At 42.2% G+C, this 19,697-nt stretch overlaps 1 protein-coding gene across 1 annotated transcript; it reads left to right on the top strand.

Annotated features, from left to right (window-relative positions):
* Window positions 1–8,553: 8,553 nt before the first annotated feature.
* Window positions 8,554–19,043, top strand: PTGER4 (prostaglandin E receptor 4). The gene is made up of 2 exons (XM_033085061.1): window positions 8,554–9,682; window positions 16,883–19,043. The coding sequence occupies exons 1-2, from the start codon at window positions 8,843–8,845 to the stop codon at window positions 17,474–17,476; spliced, it is 1,434 nt and encodes a 477-aa protein (XP_032940952.1). The 5' UTR covers window positions 8,554–8,842; the 3' UTR covers window positions 17,477–19,043.
* Window positions 19,044–19,697: the final 654 nt, after the last annotated feature.

Genomic DNA, 19,697 nt, shown 5'->3' on the forward strand with positions numbered 1-19,697 from the left:
CTGCTTACCAGTGAAACAACATAAAGTGCAAACTAAATCAACTATAAATGGGTCTATTTTCTCCAAAGTTATTTCCACTTTGAAAGACAACAAAGTACACAGGATTGCAAGGGACTGGCAAGTAGCAAATCTAGTACTAACACTATGTATGACTTTAGAAAAGCTGTCCTGGGTTCCTCCTTCTTTTGTCTGACTAGCGTTTAGAAAAAAATGATCTTGGATTGGTATTCAGGTCTGGAATCATCCCATGTTAGCAAACTAGCTTACCAAAGCACCTGCACTAAGAGATTACAGTAATTTCACAACCATAAGGCGCACCGGACTATAAGGTGCACCTCCAGGAGTCGGCAAATTTCACAACTTTGTACATTATATGAGGCGCACTGGACTATAGGGCGCACTTTTTTTTGCAGCGAGGATCCGCCCCCAGCTCCCTCCGTGTGGTTGCTAGCTGAGGCCCCGCCTCAACCCAGCAGCCACGGGCCCCTGGGCCCTCCTGCACCCAGCAGCCACGGCGCTGAGGGCCTCTGGACTTGCTTCCACCTGGCAGCCGCAGCCCCGCCTCCACCCAGCTCCCGCAGCCCTGCCAGTTTCCCCCACGGCTCACACTTCCGGGTTGGCAAATTTCCACATTTTTGCCCATATATAAGGCACACCGGACTATAAGGCGCACTTCCAGGTTCGGGCGAGAATTTTAGTCACAAGGGTGCACCTTATAATCGTGAAATTACTGTAATTGCCTGGGCTTCTTGTATGACATACGTCTTCTCCCAATCCATGCAAAAGTTTTTCTATATTCCTTTGATCATGTAGAATATTGGTACAAAAATTGAAGCAAGTTAGCTGGTTTTTACCTGTACAGCTCTAAAATAAAGAATTTGGACACACTACTCATCCCTGATATAGTCAAGGGGGTTTTACCCAAGACACAGAAAATTGTAAGTACAAACCAATAATGTATCATTGCTGAAAGCAAATTCAAAACTAGAAAAGGAGGAGAAAGTCTAGTCACACAGGTAGATGTAAATTACAGGCCTATCTGACGGAAGGAAGGAAGGAAGGAAGGAAGGAAGGAAGGAAGGAAGGAAGGAAGGAAGGAAGGAAGGAAGGAAGGAAGGAAGGAAGGAAGGAAGGAAGGAAGGAAGGAAGGAAGGAAGGAAGGAAGGAAGGAAGGAAGGAAGGAAGGAAGGAAGGAAGGAAGGAAGGAAGGAAGGAAGGAAGGAAGGAAGGAAGGAAGGAAGGAAGGAAGGAAGGAAGGAAGGAAGGAAGAGAGAAAGAGAGAAAAGGAGAGGAAGAAATAGAGAAAGAGAGAAAGAGAGAAAAAGAGAGAGAAAGAAAGAGAGAAAGAAAGAGAACGAGAGAAAGAGAGAGAGAGAAAGACAGAAAAAAAGGAAAAAAGGAAAAGGAAAAGGAAAATATAGAAGTCTGTGGAAAATCAAGGAAATCTCCAAGTGATAGTAAGATTAAGATCAAGCTAGCCATGGAAGCATGGACATGATTGACACTGACCATATTCACAGGTTTCTTACAGTATGTTTTTTTAAAAGAGCAAATTATGCAGAAGTTTAAGACTAAAATATGCAGCATAGTATTAATCATATTACACCTCTTACTAAGACAAACAAAAAAGATAAATATTAGCATATTCTTTTTAGAAATCAGGCAAAAAGTCCAATATCAATGAGGAGCTGAAACACTGCTTTGAATAGAAACAAATTCTGAGTTACAGGGCTTCATTGAAACATGGCAACTGAACCACTGTGGATCCTCACATCTCTTCTGCTACCCTTTCAACTATTCAGTCATCAGCGCCCTCACTCATGCTCTCATGTCAGAAGAGTTTCTGCTATCCCACAGCAGACTGACAGCCCCAAAAGCTTACTTCAGAACTGCTTCCTGATGACTGATTTAAAATAAAATATCACAGAGGAGAAGACCATAGAAAGAGCATCCCACAGCCCACACCCACTACCAGTGAGCAGAGCAGGGAGCTGCTGCAGGTGGGTAATTCCAGGACAAATGGCAAACATATATTCTCCTCAACAATAGCTGCTGCAGCAGTGAGTACAGTGGCAGAAAGAACGGCTTTTAAGCAACTGTAAACAAGCCAAACACTTTTCAACTAGAGTGATTTTGTGTATTTGAAATAAAAACAGTATTTCACGTTGTATCTACTTCACTAGCTGACAAATGAAAGTAAAATAGCTCTTAAGCTGATAATGCAACTGTTCTCAGCACAAGCAAAATGCAGTAATTCTTGAAGAGCAAACGAAGCCCTTGGTAGCAGGACAGAAATGGGACTACTGTTGAATTTGGCTGCCTTTTCCAGTCCCAGCCCAAGTACATACCATAGCATAACAATATGTTTTAGTATTTGTTAATCTGATGAGGTCAGTCTGTTAGAGTTAATTTTTATTGCCCTATCTAAAACAAGAGGAAATGGGAATCATTAAGTTACCTTTCCCAATCATTCCTTCCACACACCTAGCTTCCTAGAGGATAAACTACCCTCTACTGGAATAACAGAGAATTTACAGGCAATAAAACTTCCTTGAAAACTTCTTGTGGACCTTCATAAAAACATTCTGCTGCAAACACAGTTTGTCACTTGCTGCAGATTTATTAAAGCTGGAGCTTATTCCGGTGATTTTGCAGCCAGTGTCCTCCAAGTAAAGATAACTGACTCACCTAATTCATTAATCATTCCCACAAAATTAGCCCTTTTTTTTATGAAGCTTTCATAGATTTTTCTAAGAACCAAGCTGCTGACTAACAGATAATATCCAGTAACTTGTTGGTTTCTATGCTTTTTCTTGGTTCTGGAATCTTTCAGAATTCAATACTTAATGTAACACAATTTAACCCATGCAAGAGTTGTTCACACACAGTAGTTACACAGCATACAAACCCTTTCTGAATAATTGCAGTAACAAGCATTTATAAAAAGAAAAAAATCTTTCCCAGAGAATCCCACCTAAGCATTTATTCAGATAATTCTTCCACCAGGTAACAAAAGAACCATTGCAATTCACTACCAGCTGCTAGTCAATCCTGACAGCTGGAAACACTTTCAGGTCCAGCCCCACAATGGGCAGGATGGTACAAGAAGAAACTTCTATTAAACTTTCAGCTGATTGTAACTCACATCTGTCCTCAAATCATATGCCCTCACACTGCAAAGGTAGCAGAGACTCAGCTGTGAAGGATTCTGCCCTCTTTCCAAAATGGTCCTGGTACCTTCATGGAAGAAAACAAATTTCACTTCAAAATTACTGACCATCCTCTTGGCCCACTTCACCAGGACAGAAACAGAACACAGTTTGTACACAGGCAGTATATCTTCCAGAGAAACTAAGTTTATTTTACATGGAGGTGTTGAACAAAAAATGAAGCCAAGTATGACAACAGAGAAAGGAATGCTACAAAACCTTATCATGACTTAAAGCCACTGTTAAACCAGCTGCAAAAATCACAGGCCAAATGATTTTATCACAGGTGCCTTTGGTACACAGTTTTTAACACCTGATAAAAGTTTCAGCTTTCAAACGGAAATGCAAAGCTCTGATTCTTCAAATCCACAGAACATGGGTGTAAATCACACCCTGACAGTGCTATCATACCACCCAAAAACCCCAAAAATACCAACCATGAGAAAGCCTGATACTTTATTTAAATTTCTGGTAAAAGATACTGTCACAGAATTACAGCCAGGATCTTTGGAAAGGGTCTTCAGTCTTATGATCTCTCACGGAAAATCTGCAGAACAGCTAGACTAGAATAGGACCTGCCACACAACTGCTTCCTGTGCAGTGCTGGCTGTTTCTACTTCCACCACAGCTGCCACTTACAGTACCTTCAACAAAATGAAACAAAGCATCTGCCACGGAAAGTTCAAAAAATACGAAAAAATTCTAATTACTGATATTAACAAAGTATATTCTAAGGCATGTGTACAACTAATCTAGTATATATTCTAAAATACTAGTTTACTTCAACAAAGGCAACAGTTTGGGCCAAAGAGATAACATCTTTTTCTGCATAGGACCTGGTTTAGCTGGCTACATATAACACATCAGGTTATGCCTGAAACAGTCAAAAGTACTTTAAGGACTCTAAAAAAAGAAAATATGTTGACAGTCCTCTTCCATGAACTTCCCTTTTCTGCTGTTGGCCTCTGAAAGGCAAGTAAAAACTGCCAATTTAAAAATAAATAAATAAACAAATAAACAAACAGGATAGTATAAGCAACAGTTGAAGGATAAGCTATTTTAACATACACTGTTCCAAAGAAACAGATTGAAAAAATAAATTGAAGCATTTTAAATATTTTAACAAATAATGCGGACTTCATAACAGCTAAAATAGAATTGTGTACTAGAGCAGTGACAAACATTATTACAGAGGAAAAAATCCCAGCGTACTACAAAGATTAACAACATTGTTTAAACAGTCAAAAAAATCCCCAAACTTCAGTAGTACGATTGATCAATATGGAACACATGACTGGAATAAATTACAGAGCTGTGTTACAGACAGTGTCCCACAGGGGTGCAGAGATGCCCTGCACCACAGGGTCTCCTGACGGGGGCATTCTGTAGCTCTCTCCTAGACAGGCTTCCCACAAGAAGAGCAGGAATGGGACAGGACTGCTTTCACTCCACAAAAAACTACCCCACCCTGGAAAGCCCCCATTCATCATAACATTTTATCAAGAACAAAGGAAATGTGCCAGAAGTGCTAGTAATAATGCTAGTAAAGTTAGTAATGACTAGAATTCCTAAAAAAAAAACCCAAAAACCAAACTGTTACCATCTGTGATGATTTTATACCAAAGTATGAGGGAGGAAAATATTTGATGTTTTAGAGTATAAAATTTTTATTTGCTTACAATGCTACTTCAAGTGATGTTACAGAATTCCCCAATTCCTTTGAAACAGTTTTTCAGCTTAGTCCTTGCATAATTTTTCTCTTCTAATTATTAATTAAAGACTGTTATGTAACATTTGGTTCAGTCTATCGCCATTGTCTATTAATAATGATTTTATTTTGGCATACAGACAGGGTTTACTCTAACAGTTGAATTTTTTCCTGAAAAAACTTTATGTGTCAAAAGTACGACAGCAAAAATTAAGCAAAAGAGCAGCAATTAAGTTTTCCCACAGCCAAATTTTCTACAAAAGGAGAAAGGCTGACAAATTCTTGAGTAAGTCAAGAATATTACTAAACTCCAAATATGTAATGGGAGTTTAACATGCAAAGTGCTTTTCAGACCTGCAGCATGCTAAGAGCAGTCCAAAGTTTCCAGAACTGGCTGTATACATACTTTCACTGCCTGCTGAAGACATCACTCCTCTGGAAGTGGAGCTCATAGAAACACTGCCAGAAAATACCCATCAGTCAATTCAAATGTCTGCATGGGCATTTCAGCACTAAAATCACAGTTACAAACAGCAGAAAGGCCTTAGCATGGTTTTTTGGGCTATGTTCCAGCTGCCCCTGAGCAATGCAGGTAATGTTTTGGAACCATCAGCCAGCTAAAGGAGATACAAGGGATACCACGTGGCAGCTGAAACATGCTGAATAAATATTTAATGGAAGAAAAAAAAGCAAGTCAAATATTTTAATTAAAATCTTTCACCAAGCTAGAAATATGACCACAGTTAGTTATACATGTCAACTGATCCAGCCATAGTAGCTGACTCATGTGTGTCACAATTAACCTCCTAAAAACTGTAACATTGTAACCAGAAAAAGTTTACTCTGAGGAGATCAAGAGTACATCCTAAATATTTTGTCTGTCCTAATATTTTCTAATCTAGGATTTTTGAAATCTATTGAAGATTTTTCCCCATATATGATTACCCTTTGAAGATTTTATTTTTAATTTGTGATATTTTTACTTCTCATGTAAGTGGTTTCCTCACAAACAGAAGTTCTTTGGTGGTTACTCAATGCTACAACGTGTGATATTTCTGCCATGGGAGGATGACAACTCATGTTACAAGTGGAATTTCTTCATTTTTTCAGTTCCACTTCAGTTCCACAGTGTCTGCTTTGCTCTGAAGACTAAGGATTTCACGTGATTATGCTTTTCATCTTGACTAGGTGCTCTACATATCAAAACCATTAGTTCAGTGGGAAACTCCCAAAAGTTACTGTATTTTTCTAATAATTCTGAAAGCTAGACAGTGGGTAGACACAGTAAGCTAACATCCCCAGAAACCCATCCCACAATGGTTGACTGATTTCTATCCTATACTCTAATTAAAGAACAAGATTTCACAAAACTGATCATACTATCCTTGCATTCAAAACTATACTTTTTGTACAGTTTTCTTTTTTTTTTTTTAATGTTGTTTCTTCACTGATTTTCCTGACTTTTCTGCACTTTTTAATTGGTTCTTGAGGTGTATCTATTATAAGACAGACCTGACAGAACAGAAGGTTCACTCTTCACACCTACACTTGTACACACATGCACAGAAGGGCCTGGGCATCCTCTGCTATAGACTGAGCCTTCTTAAGACACACTATCTGTCATGAGATGGGCAGAATACCTCATAACACAGGATGTGAAGATGAGAAAATAAGTGAAGAAAAGGCAGCAACAAAGAAACACAAATCATTTCCTCTGCCTTTAGTCATGAAAAACTTTTGCACTGCTTCAGGGAAGCAAGGTAATTATTTTTCCATACTGATAAATACTGCTGCAGTGTGTTAAATTAATCCCATATAATGGTCTTTAATGCCAAAGCTCCAAAGTCCCAGTGTATGAAAGGATTGTTGAGAAAGAATGTGTAATTACACCTCCTGAATTCAGAGCTTGCTCTGCACCTGATAGTTAGGAAAATCTAACTGATCAACTTCTACTCCCACACGTACCCCTGTGCTTGTGACAGAATGACTTTCTAATTTTGTAAAAAATGAAGAGCCACCAATACCAGAAAAATGTAAAGTGCTGTTTGTTTTCTCTGAGCAGAGCAGATCACCACCACTGCTATAGTAGATGTGTTAAATCAAGGCTTTTTCTAAAACTGAATTTTAGCTTCAAAGCCGTTAGATAACAACACTAAAAAAAAAACCTGATCAAATAAAAACCAGCTTTTTTTTAATGTCAGCCCATACAGCAATGGAAACTGAAACTTTTTGTTCTATTTTGCTCCATACAAACTTGTCCTCATATATTTTGTTCTGTCAGTACTTTTGTTATCAGTTGTCATTATGTTGTCATGCCTTTACTGATAAGTCCACAGGCATCATTTTCCTAGGCTTAAATGAAATAAAAAAGAGGGAAGAGGATAAGACCGACAACTAACAGGCTTTTATAATACATTTTGCCTTTAGAGAGATTCTTCTAAGGGTACCAGATGTGTTTTGGGGACAGAGGTTTTGTGTTCTTTGTAGCTACTAATGTCACAAAGTGTGCAAGGACATTAGACCAACAGGTGTGAAATCCAGCATGACAATGTGAAGCTTCATCCCTGAGCCAAAGTAACAGCACAGGTCACTAGCACAGAAACTCCCATGGACATACTTGTGGTTGTAGGTCTTGTAAGGACATTTCTGGACTAGGGACTACATCACCACCGTCACTGCTTGGGTGAAAGCTGCACACAGGCACTGCATAAAGCGACTGCTGCCCGTCCATCAGCCCAGATAAGGCTGGCTGTAAGCGCAGGGCTTTGCCAACAAGTGTAACCCTATTTCCAATTCACACGCGATCGTCTCAGTCAAGACCGAACAAGTTCTCGGTACAAACATTCAAATGCATCCCCCGAACGTACACACACCCTCCCCGTGCTCGGTACCCACGCTAACAGAGGCCAGGAACAGGCAGCATAGCCGACCTTCCGTCTGGCAGCGGGACATGCCGCCCCGATGCCAGCGCACGGCAGATTTCAGAGCACGGCTGATAGCAGAGCAGCGCTGCCGGCCGCCACCCGCCGCACCGCGCCCGTCCCTGCGATGCTCGGCCCGCCGGGCGGGGGTGACACGGGCTCGGCCCTGACGCGGGCTCGGCCCGGCACAGCGACAGCGGGACCCTCGCCGGGTCCCACCCCGGAGCACGGCGGGCCGGGCAGCGACAGCCCAGCCCCGCGGCCCTTTGGGTGCGAGCAGCCCGCACTCCCGCCGGCCGCTCCGAGGGGCTCACGGGCCGCACACACCCACAGGTGCCCCCGCCGCCCCCGGCCCGGCCCGGCCCCCGCCCGCCCCGCGCAACCTGCCCTGCCCGGCGCGGCCAATGGGGCGAGAGGGCGGGGAGCAGCGGCGGAGCGGCCCGGGCCGCCCCCGCCCTCCGCGGCGAAACTCGGCGGGAGCGGCGCGGGGGCTGAGACGGAGCCTGGTCCCCGCACGGCCCGCACAGCTCCCCTCCGCTCCGCACCGCCAGCCGGCGGCGGGGAATGAGCCGCGGACACCGCGCTTCGGCACCTTCTCACGCCGCCCCGAGGGCACCTGGAGCCGCCGCCCCAGCGCCGCGCTGAGCCCTCCCCGGCGTCGGTGCGAGAGGCGGTGAGGCGGCTCCGCTCGGCTCGGGCCGCCCCGATCCCCCTCCGGGCTGGGCGCGGAGCGCTGCGGCAGGAAGAAGCAGCCCCGGCTCCCCCGGCTGCGGTCGGTGGTTGACGGACGGCACCCCAGTTCAGCCTCGTTTTAGGACTTGTTCTTTTTTTTTTTTTTTTTTCTTTTTTTTTCTTTCTTTAACTGAAATACACGTCTGTTGTTTTGTTTTGTTTTGTTTTGTTTTTTAATAACTTCTTTCGCACTATACAAAGCTCTCCCCTCCCTTACTCGGCTTTTCCTTTTCGGACCCGACCTTGCCGTCTCTGGGCTCGCCGGCTGCAGCATGGGTATCATGTTATTCGACCCCACCACCATGCCACCTGCGAACGGCTCCGCCAACGGGACCGCCGGCGCGGCCGAAGGCGGGAAGCCCCCCACTATTCCCACTGTCATGTTCATCTTCGGCGTGGTGGGCAACCTCATAGCCATCGTGGTGCTCTGCAAGTCCAGGAAGGAGCAGAAAGAGACCACTTTCTACACGCTGGTCTGTGGACTGGCAGTTACAGATCTCTTGGGGACCTGCCTGGTGAGTCCGGTCACAATTGCCACTTACCTGCAGAACCAGTGGCCAGGAGGAGTTGCACTGTGTGAGTACAGCTCCTTCATCCTCCTCTTCTTTGGGCTCTCTGGCCTCAGCATTATCTGTGCCATGTCTATAGAGAGGTACCTGGCCATCAACCATGCCTATTTCTACAACCATTACGTAGACAAGAAGCTGGCAGGGCTCACGCTCTTTGCCATCTACGCTTCCAACGTGCTGTTCTGCGCCCTCCCCAGCATGGGGCTCGGCAAATCTACTTTGCAGTACCCTTCCACTTGGTGTTTCATAGACTGGCGAACAAACGTGTCCACCCATGCAGCATATTCCTACATGTACGCGGGCTTCAGCTCCTTCCTGATCCTGGTGACTGTGATCTGCAACATCCTGGTGTGCATCGCCCTCATTCGCATGCACCGCCAGTTCATGAGACGCACGTCCTTGGGGACAGACACCACCTCCAGCCGATTATCTGACTTTCGCAGACGCCGGAGCTTCCGTCGGATGGCTGGAGCAGAAATCCAGATGGTTATTCTGCTCATTGCCACTTCCCTGGTCGTGGTCATCTGCTCCATTCCTCTGGTGGTGAGTAACATCATGCAACCCTTCTTCTGTTCCATCACCCTTACTCTTTTCTTATCCTAGTCTGTGTTTGTCAAACACATTACTGTTGGAATAGGTGCTTATTTGTGGCACCTATAGTTGGTGTCACAGACTGTTGCAATAACTCACTGGCTGTTAGCATGCATGCATGGTAAGAGAAAGTTGAGTAGGTTTACATTTACACGAAAAGAAGCCTGCTTATCCCAAGTCCTGGAGTCCTTTACGTGATTAAAATAGAGCACCAGAAATCTCAATAATTGTTTTGTTATACAACTGGAATCCACGTAGTAGAATCCTGTGTTCACTTTAAAGTTCATCTGAAAAATTAATTTGTTATAAGTGAGGCTTGGGTCTGCCCTGCATTTCTGGATGTTTAATGTGTTTTTGAAATGTGCATGCTGCTGCTGAAGGGTGCAACAGTCCCTGATGTGCAAAAGGAGGACAAGGTTGCGCTCACTTGGCACTAGCAACATACAGAATTCCTCAGAACTAAAACCTAAGCTGATCTTCTACTCACCAGGGATTATGCACCATCTCTGGGGTAGATCCCGCTCAGGCATTCTTTCAGGGGTTCCCCACGCAGTGGGAGGAGTGAACTCAGTGGAACCACCTGTCGGTGTATTGCTCAGTGAAATGAGTGTTGGAGGAATCTGACCCACATAAACCTTGAGATCACACTGAAACGTCAGACAACATTACAGCTAACTGTTCGTTCATTTTCTTAAAAGGCTGATACAATTAGTATGAACACACCAATTTTTTTCAATTCCTCCACCTTATCTTCAGAAAAGACAAAAAATGCAAATCTACCAGCTAGAGGCTCAGTTCTTGCTTGCCAGCTTGTCAAAAATCCTGTTTTACTCTGGCTCAGAGACATTAAACAAATAGTTGGCTTGCCTTACTTGCCATCTTACAGAACACAGTGTAAGGGCTGAAGCAGTGGCTGTCAGAAGGTGTTTTTAGAAGGACTTTTTTAAAGGGGATTTCTTGTCAGTAGGGTGAGCCCTTTGTCATAGAGTGGGGGTGTGATGAATGTCAAAATAGAGCTGGCCAGCTGGAGATGCCAAACGGTGTATGTATCACTGTGAGGCAGTTTAGAGAAGTGCATGTGAACACGACTCGACTGTCAGCGAGTCTGTCGCCCTGCTCAGAGGAGCTGTAGTGACAAGGGCTGGCCGGGGCTGCCCCATTACTGACTGACAAGCAGGAGCTGGTGAAGTGTGTCTGTGCTGCAGCATCAGGGTCCCGGCTGTCACCAAAGCCATCTCCCGCCCCGCGTTGTCACTTGGTGTGGTGGCAAGGCATGGCCGAGCAGCACACCATGTGTTCATTGCCTGAGACACAGAGGAGGTCGAGAGGTGCTTCCTGAGCTGCACATGGGGTGTCCCCGGGAGGAGCACATGCCTTGGACTGAGGAACTTTGCCAGCCTGCCCTGCTGTCCAGCTCCAGAAACCGCGGGGCTAAGCTGACTCGCTGCACTGGGGCACATCAGGTGACAGTACTGAGGGGTTACAGTACTTAATTTGATTAATCTAGTATATCAAAATATCTACTTCATGAAAGAGCAATAGTGCATTTTCAAAAGACATGCTGGTAAATATGCAGAGAATGCAACTGTTATGATGTGATGGACTTAAGCAGCTTCGGAAAACAAGCCAAGCCTTATCCTGTAGCAAAGCAGCTAGAGGAGTGCTGAGAAGTCTGAATGTGAAATGCAAAATTAAATTGTTTATATCCATTCCAACCTAGGCAGTCTTTTACATTATACTTGAAGAGAAAAAGGCGGGGGACGGTCAGAAATGCAGATGGAGGGTTGACCAGAAAGTGAACTGGATTGCTGAGAGTTAAAATTAATGAACCTGGGTGGGGCAAAAGGTTTATTATTTAAACAGTCACTAGTGAAAAAGTTGCATATGGCAGAAGTATGTGAAGGTGCAGGTGATAAAGTTGTATAGCTCTCCCAGACCCTGATTTCACTTTGTACGAAGGCAGTGTTGCCTTGGGAATGTTCACATAAGTTAGCTTTTACCTGCTAAAGCAGTATGTATTTTCTCTGTCTAAAATTACGTAAAAGACTCTCATTTCATTTAGATGGATGACTAAAAAAGGAAGCTTTTTCTTTCAAACCCAAATAACCACATATATACACATGATCACAGTGTCCAGTGTGGTTAAATTTCTCCATTGTTAAGTAGCTTTCTTACGTCTTTTGCCTCCCTCTGCAGAAATAAGCCACAGCCACTTCTGCTGCTTTGTGCCATGACAGACTGCCGTGTATGCTGCTGTGTTAAGCCCTCTGGATGCACAGACACTGAGGTTAAGGGTGGAAGAACTCAGAGAGCTGACACCTTTACACTAGAAATCCCTAGAAAGAGCCATTAGGTGAATTAGGTAGATTACTAATATATTGACTTACATTTTCATGACTCCAGGGAGTTGTAGGGAGACCTCACCTCTAACAGGTCAGCCTGGCAGTCATCAAGAACCATAAAAGTGGTGATGTGGTGCCAGCATGATTCAGATACACAAAGCAGGCTCAGAGAGTACTTTGTGACTTAATTTTTCTTTTGGTGAGCTGACTTCCTACTGATGATTTCAGCTCAATAAACCATCAGTTCAAAGAAAAACAACTTCTGAAAGAGACACATAAGCCTCTAACCTTTTAGAACACTTTCACAAGGTAATGAGATAGCAGATGAGGTCAATCCAACGGGACCCACTTATTATGGTTTGATAGAAAAAATTTCAAGACTTGAAATATTAAACAGCCCTGAAATAACTGAGTCACAGGTAACAGCAGTTTTTTAATAATGAGATGCTTCAGCACATGATTGCAAGTAGGGTAGTTTATAGTATTAGTGGTTATCCATAAAATCAGTAAAACTTTAAAGTAGCAAGTGCTGTAATAAAATTATAGGAGGTTATGCAAGGTGCTGTATGAACGTGACAGAACTGAAGGCTGATGAAATCAGAGAAATAAGAGATGAATGAAAAAAGGATTTGTGAAAGGAAACTTTATATAATCTGGTGTGTTCTCAATGTGCAGAAAGGGGTGGGACAGACATGAGTCTTCCAATAGTTCAAAAATAAAGTATGAAAAGCACATAACTTATGTGCTCACTCTTTTCTTGACTCCACACAGTTTATGTAATGTCTTAAAATATTTTGAGCATTTTAGAAGTTAGAATTGCATAGTGTGAAATGTAGGGAATAAGTTGTATTAAGAGAGATTTTGTCATGAAGAGAGAAAAATTTTTTATCTGGCCTTTCTAAAAACACCAAGCTCTTTCAAGAGTTAGTAGGCGCACACTACTCAACGTCTATAAATTCACTCCAGCAGCCTGTTGATATTCTTAAATTTTTTAAGTATGTGATCTTTTTCTCATTCTGACCACTGAACGTTGTTGTTGAATTATGGTGATATGAAAAATAAAATGTAATGTTTCAAGGTGTACATCTTGTTGATTGCATGAAATGATCAGGATTTTCTAACTTGATGTTCAATTGATCTGAAATTGTATTTTCTTTTGGCTTGGCTGGTTTCAACTTTTTAGTATCAGGGACTGTCCACAACCAAGGACACTGCAAGGTGTCAGGCATGATTTTTTTTGCAGTAAAGTAGTCACGAAGCAGACAGTAAGACCTTGAAGGGCAAAGGTTGTTGGCTTGTGGAGCTGCAAAACTTGTTCCTGCTTACTACTGTATGTTTTTTAAATTTATCATATCAGCATGTGGGGAGATTTTGAGGGTAGGTGGAAGCTGTGGAAACAATTACAAGTGTGACTGTAACTATAAAAGTCACTTTACAATGCTTCATAGGGTTAGAATTCACGACTTGCATCTGTAGTTAATAAAAACGAACAGTGCAAACAGCCCAAGGACTCTGATCCTACAAATGCCTGTCTTGAACATAAACTTGACGCACCTTAGAGCTGTGTGCTTCTTAATTGCAAATAAACTGCTAATACTTTTAAGATACGTTGTCTGAATTCTATAGATGCAAAGCTAATATACAAATCCTGTTTTTAGAGACCTGAGTTGTTCTAGTTTGCTTCCTCCTTTAATTAGGATTTCAAATTGCACAAATCCAAGCATCAGATTGGGTAATTTATTTGGTAGTGGAGTCCACTTTCTTGGCACTTGCTTCAAAGATGACAGGCAATATCTTTTATCATATTGCCTCTTGCAGCAGAGGACCTGTGGCCAAAACAAGGGTACATCTCTTGCTGTTATTTTAAGTGATCCTTTACTAAATGTTGTTTCAGCAGTAAGTAAAGAAGGCTAGAACTTATGTTCCTACACCAATTAATTGTTACCCTGTTGTGATTAGTGTAAGACAACAGTAGGTCTGAACTGATAAATGCATATGACATTCTGGGGAGCTTTTCTGTGGGACTCTTCTGGGAAGTAGAAACAGTTTTATATAGAGTTTTCACTGATTAGGTCCACTCTGTGAATTGTTAACCTCCACATGCTGTGTAGCTGTCAAACGGAAATATAGCATGCCGAGATAGCATAAAACAATCTGTCCTGTACCGTTAGCAGTAGTCCTTTTCAGCCACAGAGTGAACACTGGGAGACATTTTCATCTTTCCATAAAGTCTGCCAGGTAGCAGAAGGAGGTGGAATAGGTACCTCAATTTCACGTGCTGCTTATCAAAAGAACAATCCGACTATTAAAAATCACTGACGTGTAACTATAGCTCTGAGTTTAAAAAAAAAATAAAACAGCAAGCCAGGTCTCCAAGATGAACTGCGTATTTCTCCATCTGTCTTCAAAGTGTGCATTCTGGGTGGATTTATTACACACATTACACATACACACACATACACATTATACATATCTAGACGTTGTACATATACATATTTACATACACATATACACACATATTATACCTATGGACACATGCATGTTATACAGACCTACACTTTATACGCATACACACATATGGCACATGCACACAAGCCTGTTGTACATATGTACACATTATACACGTAAACACACGCATGTTATACGCATGTACGCACCCCCCATACATTTACACGCGTTATAGATGTTGCACATAGATCCGCCGCGGGGCAGCCGCGCCATCTAGCGGCGCGCTCCCGAACAACAACTTATTTATCAATCTTTTTTTTACTAGTCCTGTATTTACAGCATAAATAGGGAAAGCTGCTCACAGACCAAACAGTCAAAATCACAAATAAAACAATAAAGTGGCAATCTTATAAATAAAATTACGATTGAATTTTTTATAAATAAAATTAATTATGATAAATGAAATCATGTCTAAAATAGTTTAAAATAAAGCCAAATAAACAAATATTAACAATCAACAGATATTAAAAATAAATATTCTTAATAACAGTTTTTAAAAAAATACATAAAAATAAGTTCATCATGCACAAGAATACTCTTTGAAGCACGTGAATAGCATGTTTGGCCTAACAGATCGATAAGGCCAAGAAATTAGTAGTCAGAAAGACATCTGCAGTGTTATAAATCATTAGGAAAGTAACTGCAGATAAAGCTGGGCCAGATAAAACTGGCATCACTATATATAAATTCAAGATTTTCTCATATCTTGAGTTCACTAGGTTACCCATAAACCTAGAAAAAAGTACTGAGAAAGTGAGAAAGGAAATACAGTCAGTCATCACATTGATGAACCATTTGAGAGAGACTGTAGGCACAGAACTTCCACAAAGGGACTCTGCATTATGCTAAACATATCACTGATAACTTTGGAGAACATTCCATCTCTGAATACTGACAAGGCTGAATGTCACCACATTGTCCCCCGACAAGAAAATTTCTCAAGAACTGTGAAATTTTCCACCAGACTTGGACAGCTTTACATGCAGGACTTGCTAAAAAAGTACTTATGAGGGCTGTCCTAATTTGGCTTATTTATTTAAATGCTTCCTTACCTCCTTGTCTCTCACCTAATAGCAGGCCTTGATTAAATTCAGGAGCCAAGGATGAGATTATAAAAATCTTGTAATTTTGCTACTAGATTTTTATTTTATCAGATAAAAATATAATTAAGGAATCTCTTTTTACTTACTTTAAGGAACCTGAAGTAAATATCATCTTCCATTATCCACTTTTCAGTGGCTTTCCTAAGCCTTTCTCTAACTGGACACTGCATAGATCTTGCTAATATAGAGAAGAGCTATTTGAAACACAACAAACTTCTCTGGTGCCATTGTGGACGGTGCCTTAGAGCAGCATTTGCAAAAGTGACTTCTAAACAAGGAGAGAGACCAGCTGAAGAAGAAACTAGAAGAATAAGATGAACAATACATTTACATTTCTGTGCAGAAGGCAGAACCCTTCAGTTTTAAAATTTGTATATGATAAACTAGGATCACTAACCACTAATTAAATAGTCACTTCACACATCAACTTCAGCATCTTAAACTCTTGACTACTTCATTAGTATTTTTGTAAAACCATTTAGAAGAACAGAGTACTCTAGCCCAGCCCTGAAATAATCTCATTATCTTGATCTGTTAAAACTCTCCTAGCTGGGCAACCTGTCTTTTTGGGATTTTTTTCCTCCTTTTTTTTTATGTTTCTGTTTTTCTAAACCATGCTGCAGCAAGCAAACACTTGCGGTTATATAAACAGTTCCAGTAAGGACAGGTGCCAGGAAAATACATTTCTAAACTTGGGAATCGACAACTCAGGACTTGCTTACAGAGTCTCGTGTACTTGGATTGTCATGTGTGTTTCACTTCATTTCTAAGTGATTATTAGACCTTTGCTAGAGGAACTGGTCAGGTCTTCCCAGTCCCTTACCTCTTTGCAGGTTATGTGAGACTTGAGGTACACCAAGGAAGGAGAATACAGGTTTACAACTTTGTTCCTGGGAAATTTTAAAGACACCAACTAAAATTTGGAGGTTCAGGGATTAATTATGAGGTGACAGAGAGAGGAAAAAGCCAGTCTTTTTCTACATGTAACAAAGGTGTTACAATTTTAATCTGATTTTTTTTGTTTGCTATTTCCAGAAAATGAATTCATACTGCCAGTCTGAGATGCCTAACCTTGCCAGCCTGCTCTTCTGTCGTAGCTTACGATCTGCAAATCTAGATCTCTGCTTTGAAGTGTAAGCTGTTCTGTCCTGATGCAATGATGTAATTATGTCTTCCTTTTCCCCCTTCTCCTTGGGTAGGTCCGTGTGTTTGTGAACCAGCTGTACCGGCCGGAATCAGTGAAAGATGTCAGGCAAAACCCTGACCTGCAAGCCATCCGCATTGCCTCAGTGAACCCCATTTTGGACCCATGGATCTACATCCTCCTCCGCAAGACTGTGCTCAGCAAAGCCATCGAGAAGATCAAATGCCTCTTCTGCCGCATTGGAGGGGCTCGGAGACAGCACTCGGGGAGCAACTTCAACTGCGTGGATGGGCGCAGGACCTCCTCTGCCATGTCCAGCCAGTCGCCCTCGTTCATCTCGCGCGAGCTGAGGGAGATCAGCAGCACCTCGCAGACGCTGCTGTACCCCCCGGAGCTGAGCGAGAGCAGCGTCGGGGGCCGTGTGCTGCTGCCCGGCCCCAGCGCCAGCTCGGCTCAGTCCGACACCACGTCCGTGAGGACACTGCGCAGCTCTGACACCTCGGACTCCTCACAGGGACACGACTCCGAGAGCGTCTTCCTGGTGAGCGACACCAGCCCCGGTGGCGGGGCCAGCTCTGCACCCAAGAGTGGCCCTCTCCAGGTCACCTTCCCCACAGAGACATTGAATTTGTCAGAAAAGTGCATATAGATAGCCATGAAGGCATCAACCCTGGGGATACTTCCTGGTACATTGGAAAAACTGGTGCAATAGATAGGTGTTCTGCTTGTTTGTGGGAAGAGGGGTTCAGCTGTGCTTCAAAGGGCTATTTTTCTCTCGCTGTGTGATGGGTACATTTCCTTTAGACTACTGAGGACTGTGTGAAACAGACATTGTACTTAGGCCCTGCCATCAGAAATGGTACAAAACAGGTCTGATGGGACTGGAAGCATGAACTGCCTTGTCTTGTTGTGGGACACAGGAGAGCTACCGTGCCTCTGGAAATAGAAAGACCCCATCAGTTACTTTTTTTTTCTTTTTTTCTTTCCCTTTCCAAGTCTGGTAGAATTTTTTTTGCTCCTTCCCTGTAACTGCTCAGCTATCAAGAGTTTATGCTTCTGGTACTAGAGCTGAATATGAGGCAGCTGCTAGGAACTGGGCACAGCTACTCTGAGAGCTGCCTGCAGTAGGATTTTAAAGTGTCTCACTAAAGCATGAAAATGTGAATTTTTATCATTGTATATATATCAGGATTGAAAATATTTAAAAGTGTATTCTTCTCTATGAGAAGGTTTGTTATGAATACAAGGTATATGGAAATGATTGCCAGCCTTCTCTTCCCTCAGTATTTCCTGCTGATAAGGCATTCATGGCTTAGATTTGTTGTCCTTGCTAGATTCACAGCTAATGAGGTAATTCTCAAGCTGAGAATACATAAGCACTTTCTGAGTGAAATGGGAATATATGCCTTTTTAAGAGAGAAAAAGAAAACACATCCTTCCAGCTAAGAATATTAGTTTTCAGTATATGTATATACTAAAAAATCAATTTTTATTTATGTTCTGAGAATGTTTTTCCGTGTAACACACACACGCCTCTCTGAGTACTTTGGCCCTCAGTCTGCACATTTTAGGCACGCACTTAACATTGCCCATCAGAGTGGTCCCTCTGCTGCCAGGGAGACTCCTTACATGTAAAGTTAAGGACGTATAGAAGTGCTTTCAATATCAGGGCCTGAGACTTTCAACTCCTGGTTAATAGTCTTAATATTCACTTTAGTTAAAGCATCACTGATGTAATAAAGGTATTTTTTCATAACATTTATCATTTTACTTTAAATAGTAAATAGAATTTTATGACTGTGTAATCTGATACTCCATCAAATAAATGTATGAAACCATGGAAGCAGAATCTTCATTTAAAGTATAGATCATATAGAACTATATCTCAGTCTTAAACACCTTGAAAAGCACTTGTTGCTACAGTTTTGATGACAAACACATCACCAGAGCCAGCTGTTAACCACTGACAAAAAGGAGTTCGTGTTTCATGTTGTAAGGATTAGATCTTGTTCCAGAAATACTGTGTATCAAAATAATTCTGTACAGATATTTGGGGGATGTTTTGTCAAATACAAAGCATGTTTTGCTGCTTAAAGTGTTTTCATGTGAATGCAACATTGTAATGAAAATCTTGAGCCTTATGTTGATATGTTTAAGCAGTTGTACCGACCAAAGCAACTTTGGGGATCACAATTAAATGGAAATATTCTGCTTGATCTCAGATGTCTACATGAGTCTGCCATTCAGTATCAACTACTTGCTTTAACAAACCTCCCATCTTGGAATGTTTTGCATTCAACTACTGCTGAAACATACTTTGTCCTGCAGGTTTCCAAAACACCACAGCATGATCACCATCAGCAAGAAGCAGCTGTCTTCAAAACTGTCCCCAAGAGCACTGACACAGAGCCACAGAAATTCTTTATTTGAACAAAGATATTTTCCTTTAACAGGGAAGAAGTGGAGCTTGTTTGCCTTCATATATATAGAAAGTGCAGTTAAATCTCTACACAAATATTTGCAGCAGCAGCCACTTTTCACCAGTTGAGCTGGAGAACAGTATTATCCAAGCTCCTACTGCTGCTACAGATAAAGATCTGCCTGAATTCCTTGCAATTAAGCCACCTCACTATGGTCTGTTGCTTACTAGTGACCAACAAATAGAACAGTCTCACCATAATTCCCAGGACAGGAAATAGCACCTGGCAGAGCAGGAAGGTGGGACTGCCACTGGCAGATAGCACCACATGTACCAGTATGGAACCACACCTTTGCAGCTGGCCCAGAGCAGCACACCAATATTACTGGTACTTCATGCAATGACAGAATTAAATATCTACAGTGTGTAAGTATTTAAATAAGCAAGGGCT

This window comes from Catharus ustulatus, chromosome Z (genome assembly GCF_009819885.2).
Source record: "Catharus ustulatus isolate bCatUst1 chromosome Z, bCatUst1.pri.v2, whole genome shotgun sequence".
Classification (NCBI taxonomy): Eukaryota; Metazoa; Chordata; class Aves; order Passeriformes; family Turdidae; genus Catharus; species Catharus ustulatus.